The 10,640-nt window shown below is 41.1% G+C and overlaps 1 protein-coding gene across 2 annotated transcripts; it reads left to right on the top strand.

Moving 5' to 3' along the window:
* Positions 1 to 348: 348 nt before the first annotated feature.
* On the top strand, positions 349 to 10,321 carry tbx1 (T-box transcription factor 1). 2 transcript variants are annotated; one of them, XM_023271553.3, is made up of 8 exons: positions 349 to 951; positions 2,115 to 2,505; positions 4,656 to 4,757; positions 5,214 to 5,385; positions 6,442 to 6,597; positions 7,528 to 7,595; positions 8,232 to 8,332; positions 9,241 to 10,321. In XM_023271553.3, the coding sequence occupies exons 1-8, from the start codon at positions 768 to 770 to the stop codon at positions 9,621 to 9,623; spliced, it is 1,557 nt and encodes a 518-aa protein (XP_023127321.1). In that variant the 5' UTR covers positions 349 to 767; the 3' UTR covers positions 9,624 to 10,321. The 2 variants fall into 2 exon arrangements, with proteins under 2 accessions (XP_023127321.1, XP_023127323.1); XM_023271555.2 differs by having other exon boundaries at positions 2,166 to 2,505.
* The last annotated feature ends 319 nt before the right edge of the window (positions 10,322 to 10,640 follow it).

Here is a 10,640-nt window from a genome sequence, read left to right on the forward strand (position 1 = left end):
ACATTCAAAACATTTGTATTTGTGTGACAGCTTATTTTCTTTGGTGCGTTTCCAGCCTTGTTTAAAGAAAACTACATCTTCAGAAGCAACACTTGCGTAAAAGATCCATAAAATGTGGATGCACTTTTGCACTGCAGCCCCTGATGTTACAGGCAAACTTGGGGCAGGAAAGGTTATCTGGGCTTAGATGGTTAAAATATGCAGGCGCTTATACAGTCCCATCGTTTACTGGAAAAGTGGCGCTCTTTGAAGCCGGACATTGCAGTGACGTTGGAGTTGAATTCAAATGACTGACAAGGTTCTTATTGAAATAAAACATTCAGTGCAGAGCGCGAACACTTTTTTCTTAGTGGTGTAGGGGAGGCGTGGATCTCGCTCACTTTTGACATTCTCGCAGCAGTAGTAGCTTCTCCTCAAGGCAGGACTCAGATGACACCACCCCGCCAGCGACCGGAGGAGAAACAAGGGAAGCTCTCTCTCACTTTTCAGCGGATGAACTATGTTTTGACACCAGAACGCGTTTAGGGGCTCGTCAAATGAATCCCAGCACCGGGGAAGTTTTTGCGTCTTCACAGTAGCTGTGGGAATACTTTAAAGACAGTGCAAACCAGACTGTGGCACCTACGGAGCGCCGGTGGCGGAATGTGAGAAACCCCTTTTTAGCGCATGTTCCTCTCCATTGTGCGCAGCCTTCTCCTGCTTTCTGCGCGTTTGGAAAGCGGAGGAGGAGGAGGAGGGTCGGCTTTTAACGACTCGATCCCTTGCCTATGGACGACGGCGGTCCCCTCTCTCCAAAGGCAAATGCTTTCAGTATTGCCTCTCTGATTTCGGCTGCAGAGCAAGCAGGAAGCGCAGCGTTTGACAAACAGAGCACCGGCCTGGACAAGCCAGACCTGCACAACCACAGTTCCTTTAAAATGCACTACAGCACTGTCACCAGGGAAATGGAAGGTAATTTTGTTTGTTGATGCCCATAGAATTGTTGTTGCATTTGCACACCTCGTAAGAAATGACATAAGACTAGCGTTTGTTCGGTTCATCGTGATTTTTAAAACACACGAATGCGCAAAATCACATATTGGCGCGTTGCTTGGAATGCATGGAAGATATTACTGTAAAAACAAAATCTCAAAGTTGGCCCACTATTAAAATATTGCACATTCAATCGCAGTAATCACCATCAGGGGGAAGACGTCGGAAAAAAGTTTCCAATTCCAAAATCCCAAGGCGTTGTACCAAGAGTCAACTTTAATTCGTGGACAGGATCACATACATTGAAAATGAAGCCAGGAGGAGGAGGGTTTTCACGGGCATCCCGTGCGTAATGGTAAAAACAGACCATAATGATCATATCCAGCTCGGAGGGGGGGTGTATATCCATCCCATATATCTATTTGTCCATATCGAGAAAGCAACAGTCGCCTGCTGCCTGTTTGTTTGTTCATGCAAATCAATGTGTGTTTACCTTGTAAAGCCTTTACCCTCCACTCTGCCGGGTAGATCCTCTATTGTTTGTTAACGGGGGTGATGTGGGCGATACCCTTATCCAAAAGTTAAATGGGTGCCGGAAAGCCCATTAAAAAGGGGCGCACTTCTCTGTCAATCAGTCTCGTCCCAAGGCGAGGAAAAGGCACATTACCTGGAGTTCCTTATCTAAATAGAAATAAGAACCGGTTTTATCGCAAAGGGGAGGCCCTCTGCGTCAGATAAGAGAGGAGTCTGGGTTGCAGCGTAACACACTGCAGCAGCGCACAACAGAGGCCGCTCAGAGCGCAATCGATCCGAAGCAAAAAGCAATTCGCACGCACTCGAAGCTCGTTTCTGTGAATACTTCAGAGATTGTACATGACCTCTGCAGTTTTTGGAAACATTTCGTCACGATTCGGACGTCGGCTCTTTTAGATCAGGCGACTTGTAGTATGCTGGCAGTGGATGCAACCTCAGGGACTAATGAACAGCCGAGACGGAAACTTTTAAACCGAAAGGGGTGCATTTGTGCCTGACAGCGTCATCTGGAAATCACTGAATCCTGCTTCTGTTTTTACTGTCTGTGTTGTAACCGACTTAAAGTGCAAGGCATATTTAGTAAATCCAGCTTTCTGGGATGATTTCAGCCATATCCAGCCCGTGGCTGACGCAGCTGTCCCATTTTTGCGATGTTGCAGCCTTCACGACGAGCAGTCTGAGCAGCCTCAACACGCCGGGGGGCTACCACCTCTCTCCGTCCCCCGGGGACCCCTACAGCCAACATGAGTCCCACTTCGAGCCCTGCCCGGCCGCTCAGCACAACTACAACTATCCCGGATCCAATCCGGGCCAGGCCCCGCCGAGCGACAATGGGGCTGCCAACTGCTCCTCGTCGTCTTCGAACTCCACACCAAACAGCAAAACTATAGTGAAGAAGAACCCGAAAGTGGCCAATATTAGTGTGCAGTTGGAGATGAAAGCTTTATGGGACGAATTTAATCAGCTCGGCACGGAAATGATCGTCACCAAGGCTGGCAGGTGAGTGCGCAATACACAGACCAGAGACAGCCAAGTTACTTTTCTCCTCCGGGTTGACCAAAAAATAATACAAAATATGCTTTATTTTAACAAATAATAGACTGTTTAATGTTATTTCTTTAAATAAAGAAGATTAAATTATTATTATTATTTGCTTTACGCTAATTAGGAAAACCAGACACAGATATGCAGAACCTCGATTCAATTTAACGGATTTTTTAATTATTAATTTATTTAAATGTGTGTAATTTTTTTCTACTTTAACTTTTCACTATTTAGCTTTGTGACAATTTCTTACTTGACATAACACATTTACGGGCACAGGCTTGTAAAAACTGTTTGCCTTGTAGATTACTTGACGCACAAATCATCCTTTTGCTTCATGCACATTACGCCCTGTGAGGATTGTTTTAAATTAAAGGCAAAAATCATGACACTTGTCGGTCTGCATGAAACCATATGGCTTTATAAAATAAACTTTATCTCTTTGACCTTATAAATTACTCAACACACTTCCAGCTGCTGGAGATGTTTTAGAGACGAGGTCAGATGCTCGGAGGCTAGTATGAGGATGTGTGTGTCACCTGTAAACACCATGTTGATGGGATCCTGCGGCGTTTTATAGCTCTAATAAGGATAACTAATTCATGGCTGCTTTTGTTCACTGTCAGATTTAATGTTACACTGCGTCCTCTAGTATCTAAGTCATGTAGAAACAAAGATCAGTTCCTACAAGCTGGTTACAACGCTGCAGTCGTGTTTTTCTTCGACCCTTTTTCTGTTTCTATCATTGAGACTCTGCCTGCTTCACTCTCTCTTTTGTTAAGACTCACATAAGTCTATTTTGGTTACATAAATTGCATGACTACACCAAATTCTGTTTCTGATTTATGTACTTAATTAGTTAAACAACATGATGTGAGCTTTGGCCATTTTTTAAAATTCAAAATTATATTCTGCCGGATATTCTGTATGCAGGCTGACAAAATTCCTACCAGCCTTGACCTCTGACCCTTTATGAGAGTCAATAAAACGTTACATTAAACTCGAGTATCCTTTTATTTTCAATTAGCAAACACTGGATATGACTTTTTATTAAAATAATATAAAGTAGCCCGAGCTAATGGCTTTAATCCTGAAAGTGAGGCTTGAGTTTCCCCGCTGTGACAGGAGAAAGCAGATCTGCAGCAGAGCACTTTAAAAGCTCCTTCAGCCTCACCTAGCCACAACACTGACGTTAATTGAGCGTTGATTTTAGGATCCCTTTCACTGACTCCGCGGATTACTCAACTTTCAACTCATGTTCTGGGGGGATATGGATCTGCCTTACACGGTAACCTGTGTAGTGCAGGGGAAAAACAAACGCTGGAGTGAAGGAGCGCTGACCAAAACTTAGAGCGCAACTTTCAAAATTGATTTAACTCGATTTCCACAGCCAAACCAGAAAAGTGAAATATTGTAATATTGTAAATGTAAAACAACAGAGATCACTGATTCACCAGTATGTAGAGCACTACCTCTAATTATTCACGGTGGTTGATTTAATACAAATTCAACTGTTGACATGTTTTTCTTCTTGATTGCGATTAACAGTTAAATTTAAAAGCTGAACACTAACACTGATAAGTATTAGTCTAGCTAAATAACGCCAGGTTCACGTGTGTATTTACGCATGAGTAGGCCTTCATGTATCTGGAATTCATCAAACGTCCAGAGGAGAGTCTGAAGTGCCCCGCCAGAAGTTACAAAAGTGAAGTTTAAAGGCAACAAACGCAGAGCTCCGTTCAGATCAGGGAGAGTTTTATCCGGTTACGCACGGACTGGATCGCGTCATTCTCAATAGCTTGAAGCCTCTGTCTTCTTACAGCCTCCAAACTCGGGCAAAAATTAAGCTCTCCAGACCTGGAGCAACATGTCTTTCCGCGATGTGCATGTCGTTTTTAAATACTTTAGCAAAATCGTTTGTCTCCTCTAAAGAATTCCACAGAATCTGAACATAAAACAGCATCTCACACACTGATGATCCGGTTTTTAAAACGCGGGACACTCCAAGTACAATTAGGCTCGATGCCTGCTGAAAGAAAGTTGCATTTAAAAAAAAAATATTTAAAGCTTAGATTTAACAGCCGCCCTGTGTTTTTTTCTGGCAGGAGAATGTTTCCAACTTTCCAAGTGAAAATATTTGGGATGGATCCCATGGCAGACTACATGCTTCTGATGGACTTCCTGCCTGTAGATGACAAACGTTACAGGTAATTTTTTGCAGTTCCTCAAACCAGTGAAACAATGTCCTCAGAACTGTAAAACATTGTACGAGCCTTGAGTTTATTTGTTTTTTCTACCGAGACGCACAGATGATGTTAAATTTAATGAGCAAAATAATAATAAAAAAACTACAGCATAATAAAAAAAAGTGTATGTATTCATAAAATACATAAATGCAATAATGTTATTGTTAGATATATTTAAACTGGACGTTTTATAAAATATGTTGTGACTACATACAGACTTTAAAGATAAATCTAATGCCCTATTTTCTCTCTATCGTGAAGCCTGTTACATTTTATGTGGCCTCAGTATGTCTTCATACATGTCAACACATGCATAGATATTTTCTGTGCGAGCAGAAAACGTATAGCCTATAATTTTGCATACGTAAGCAGGCAGCTTATATCCTCGCGTCTAATTTATTGCTATTGCCCTTACAGGTATGCCTTCCACAGCTCGTCGTGGCTGGTGGCGGGTAAAGCTGATCCTGCCACACCAGGCAGGGTCCATTACCACCCGGACTCTCCAGCCAAAGGCGCACAGTGGATGAAGCAGATTGTGTCGTTTGATAAACTCAAATTAACTAACAACCTGCTGGATGACAACGGGCATGTAAGTACACTAAGTGTAAATAAATACAAACGAAAGAGAACCCAGTTTGAGCAGGATAACGCACAGTACGTGTCTCATTTGTCCTCTGAGTTCCCATTAAACGACACAGCGCTAATCAGTAACAGTACCAACGGTGTTAAAAAGCACTATGCAGAAAATATACCAGTTTAATTAACTGTAATAACAGCAGAGATGGCAATTAAATATCAGGAAGCATAATTTAGTGCCACAGTCACAGTGAGGGCTCAAAAACTACTACAAACAGTTAACTGTTAGGTGCAAACGCACCAATAAGTCCTAACAGAAATCATATTACCGTTAATGAGTGGTTGAGAAATTTTATTCGCCCTCAAAGTGATTGATAAAAATGATTTAAAAGTAATAAACCTCGATGTTTTGACGGATGGTTTGACGCTGCCAACAGCTTATTCTCTGTCCCGACACCGCATATGAGGCTGTGCTCCAAATATGACGGCAAGGAAGTGGAATATTTCAGCACTGGAAATGATTTCAGCTCTCCTGTTGATCTTCCACTCGGACCGAGCGGTTACTTGTCACTGCATTAGTTATGAAAACAGAGAAGAAAATGGGGAGTTTCGAGTTTTTGGGGAATTCTTTACCAAATACTGAAAGGATGAGACAATTAGAAATGTGTCCATAGTGGGCCTGTAACGATGAGTTGACGACCGTCACTACTGCTCCATGGCAATACAAGCGTTTAAATAGGAATTATGCAAATAACGTTTCTCAGTTGGCCTTTGTATCTTTAATTGCAATAATAAATGGCTTTGCATATTTAACAAGAGCGTGAACCATTATTGCACCTTTGGGCCTTTATGTAACCCGTTTGCACAATCCTGGAGATGAGGTTTAAATATTAAATATATAGGATTGTTTGGTTCTTTTTAGTCTTTGCTAAATTTTATTGTATTTTTTAAAAATATGTATGGCTATATATGCTCAGTCAGCCACTCCTTACAGCTTAATTTGACTGTGAAATGCAATAATATAATACCACAATACAGTTGTGCATTACACCTTATTTGCTCTTTGCAGATCATTCTGAACTCCATGCACCGCTACCAGCCCAGGTTTCATGTGGTTTATGTGGACCCCCGCAAGGACAGCGAGAAATACGCAGAGGAGAATTACAAAACCTTTGTTTTTGAGGAAACCCGCTTCACAGCGGTCACAGCCTACCAGAACCACCGGGTAAGCAGCTTTTGTAACCCTGTATGAACCTCAGTGGTTTGATGTGCAGGAACGCACACCAGCTAAAGGCGTAAAAATGTAGAATAAAACATAAACTGGACATTTTGTTTACACGGTGCCATGGATAGGAAATATGCCACCACAGGATAGGCCTGTAGCACGGTCAGTTTCAACTATAAAACAATTGATAAAGAATAATTTTAAAATGCCTTTCCTTTTTCACTTTGAATTGTGCACATGCAGTAATAAATGAATCACTTCACTGATGCGTTTTTTGCGCGTAAATGTTGCCTCAGGTCAGTGAACATAACTCTGCTTCGTTTTTCTGCTGGTTTCAGTCTCTGTGCCTGTTGGGATTCACACATCGGTGTGTTCATCGGTTATTCAGAGCGATTAGTAACGAGTGAAAGTTAGATTAAAGCTTTCTAAATTTCCTAGCCAGTGCTTGAATGTTGCTGGAGTCAGTGCGTTATGGTGTTCGTAACATTCCTGTGCCCACATCGTGATCAGGCAAAGGAATTAAATAGCTCTGTTGTGCTTAGTGTTCAATTTTACAAATTTTAAAATTATTTTTACATTCAGTGATTTTTTTAAAATGAGATTAATAAAATATAGATATAAAAAAGATACATCTGTAAATATTAGAGTTAATCAGAATAACTGGCAGTTTAGTTATATGAATTTACTTGTGTTTGAATTAAATTAAATGCACATAATACTGTAGCCAGCAAACCTGTTCACTTCCATATTTCATTAAACTTGTGTTCAGATTTGCTTTTTAAAAGAACAGAGCAGCTTTTCCACCTGAACATTTGACCTATTATGCTAGACTATCTTTACTGTCTTCCAATATTCAAATGCAGTGACTAAAGTAGAAAAGACGTTGTGTTTAGTACTGAAGTTTATTTGATGTTGTCTGTTGCATTTCAGATCACGCAGCTGAAGATAGCCAGTAATCCCTTTGCAAAGGGCTTCAGGGACTGTGACCCAGAGGACTGGTGAGCATACACACTCTAATATTACAGACTTATTGGTATGTTTCCACGTGGGGTAAAAATGTACAACAGAGCAGGCCAGGTCAGGGAGCTTTTGCAAAATAGTTCTGTTGTTTGTTTTATCTCACACAGGTGCCAGATGGGTGGAGTTTGTTACATAAAACATCACAGAGTGCCATGAATTTTAGAAATCACTGGATATTGTTTGAAAGTCAATCAGCTGTGTTTTTCTGTCATTGACAAATGACCAGACACTCTTGTAATTGTCACAATGCAGTAAACCCCACCCATCTGGTGTGCTCAGGCACTGAAGCAAGCGCAAAGATTTCTGCCAAGCACTGTTTATCCAGCTTTACAAATTACTCAAATTGCTTTTTCTTTAAAACATTAGCTGGGCAGTTACACTGAAGTGAATTAGATTTTTGTTATTAGTATCTTAGAGAACAGCTCTGAGTAATATAATGTCCCTTCACATTTCATTTAATGCAAGTTTAGAGTTTGTCAGTGTGTAAATGCTCATTACATGGATCAATATAAAATCTTAAAATGTGCATTTATCATTTTAATATATAATAAAGAAATTGTGCCCTTGACATTCATTAAGTGAGTTTGTAACTGAATCCATTCTTTCTGCTCCAGGCCCAGGAATCACAGGCCAGGCTCTCTGCCAATAATGAGTGCCTTTGCCAGAACAAGAAACCCAATGTCATCTCCCCCTCAGCAGAACGGCACAGAGAAAGGTCTGCAGCTCGCTCTTTGTTTCATTTCAAAACTCATGCCTGCTATCAAACATGAAACATAGTCCGGTCAAGTTAGTCAGCATTTTGAAGTAATGTTTTTCTTTCAATTGTTGGCACACTTAATTTCTTTCATTTTCTTTAACTCTTTTAGCCTTAACTGAAGCACTGTACTGCAGTCGCAGTATCAGGCCAATGCTTTTAATTAAACATCAAATATCAGTCAGTCAATGTCATCTACTGCAGACATAATAGAGGTTCTCATGCTGTTATATAACTGACCAGAGCTGCACAACAAAGTAAAACCTGAAATGAAAATTTGATTTTTTTTTTTTTTTTGGCATGGTGATGACTGATGTATTTATGAGTTCAATAGTAATAATTTGATCAATTACATATCTATTGAACTGAGAGTCTCACCTTGGTTTTAAAAACTTCTAATCAATGCAAATAAAATTTCTATAATTCCTATAGGAAAGGTCCTATCCTGAAATCAATCTGCAGTTTTATGAGTGAACTGCATTATTTTATATGCAGACATTTTAGTGATAACAGATAATATGTATTTTTTCAGTGCAGACTTCTATCTTGACTGTAATCTAAATACTGCGTTCACTTTTAAATCTGATAAAAATTGCTTAAGTGGAAACTACAGTTGGGATATGCAACATTTTTTTTTTTTTTATATATATATATATATATATATATATATATATATGTGTGTGTGTGTGTGCAAAAATAAAAATTGTTGGTAGCTTTAAGTCTTAAAAACTGGTATTAGAATAAGCATTCAAAAATCTGTAGCTGTCATAACGTATTGGAGACTTGAGTGTAGAAAACATAGACAACCTGCCTGTACAAAGTGTTTACATGTTGACTGTCTCTGACTTTACATGTCTCTGCCTTCACAGAAGACAGTAGGAGGGAATACGAGCGGGACCCCAGCGGCACGCCTATACATGCCGACCCAGCTCACCAGCTGATGTCCCGGGTCCTCAGCCCCGCCCTGCCCGTCCCAGGAGGCCTCCACGCCGTCCCGCTCACAAGTGGCCGACCCAGTCCTCCCCACGACCTTCGTTCAGATCCCCACACTCTACCTCCGGACACCCTGCACCACCACCCCTACAAGTACCCCACCACCTATGAACACTATCTGGGAGCCAAGACCAGGCCGTCGCCCTACCCTTTACCCAGCATCAGAGGACACACATACCATCACCACATGAACCCCGCCACAACTAACATGTACTCAGCCACCAGCGGCCCCTCTAACTACGACTACGGGCCCAGATAATGACTCCTGTCCATTAGGGCTGACGGTGCACAGCACTGTGGGAATGGAAAGAGGCAGGAAAGGAAACTCAATCCTGCCCATTGATGGCTTATACAACCTGTGGGGTGCGATCACAGTCTGTAACTCCTTTCTGCTGGATAAACCCTGCCGTATTTATTTAAAGGAAATGCATCTCTGCGTTAAGCTTGGGCACCTGTTCTAAGCCCTTGAAGAGGTCTGCATTGACCACTGAACTCAAATGGCAACAGCTCTACATCAGGCCACCTCCTACCTGAGCAGTGCAGACATTGAGCCAGCAAACAGAGAAGATAGGAGGGACCTCTCCATAACACGGACAATACTTTCAATCACAGACTGGAATTGAATTCTTTTTCTTTTTTTGTGTTGAATGCACTTTTTGATTTGCCTTGTTTTTATTGCTTTCAAAAAAGCCATATGTTATATAGTCCATCAACCTTATAGGTAGACGAGATGTTTGCATGTTGAGCTCATCAGAGAGGGTGTCGAAACACATCGAAATGTTTTTGTTTGAGGAAAAAAAATTGAGGTTTGATTTTGAAACACTCTGAACATCTTGAGCCGCTCTGAGAAGCTTGTACCATGGCACTGACTTGCAGCAATTCAAAGTAAATAAATGAAGCAGAATGACTGTTCTGTATCTCTAAAATAAACATTAAATTCTTGTAATTCATAAAAAATGCTCTTTGTGCCAACCTTCCATTCAAAGTCAGATGTGCTGTTGCACTGCTGTAGAGGGAGGGTTAAAAAAAGCTTACCTCACTGATAGCATTGTTCAAGGTTCTCCAGCCGGATTTGCCCTGTTGAAATAGGCTGAGCTGTCCGCTGCTCCCGCAGTCACAGGCAGGCTGTCTAAACATTAGACCACACTATAGTTCAAATGGTGAAATCTGCACCTGGTTTTACGGGGAAAAAAAAGCACACACAAAAATATAGTCAACAACCATGCATCCTACATACACACTTCCCTCTTAGTCATGATAAATCCTGACTGAAGCT

The sequence above is a fragment of the Amphiprion ocellaris genome, chromosome 6 (assembly GCF_022539595.1).
Source record: "Amphiprion ocellaris isolate individual 3 ecotype Okinawa chromosome 6, ASM2253959v1, whole genome shotgun sequence".
NCBI lineage: Eukaryota > Metazoa > Chordata > Actinopteri > Pomacentridae > Amphiprion > Amphiprion ocellaris.

What these genes read in the sequence shown, in the direction of transcription:
- tbx1 (XM_023271553.3), top strand. Translation starts at nt 768, where the DNA reads ATGGACGACGGCGGTCCCCTCTCTCCAAAGGCAAATGCTTTCAGTATT. An exon ending in CAGCCTACCAGAACCACCGG is followed by an intron (nt 6,598 to 7,527) that starts GTAAGCAGCTTT and finishes GTTGCATTTCAG; the next exon opens with ATCACGCAGCTGAAGATAGC. An exon ending in GCAGAACGGCACAGAGAAAG is followed by an intron (nt 8,333 to 9,240) that starts GTCTGCAGCTCG and finishes CTGCCTTCACAG; the next exon opens with AAGACAGTAGGAGGGAATAC.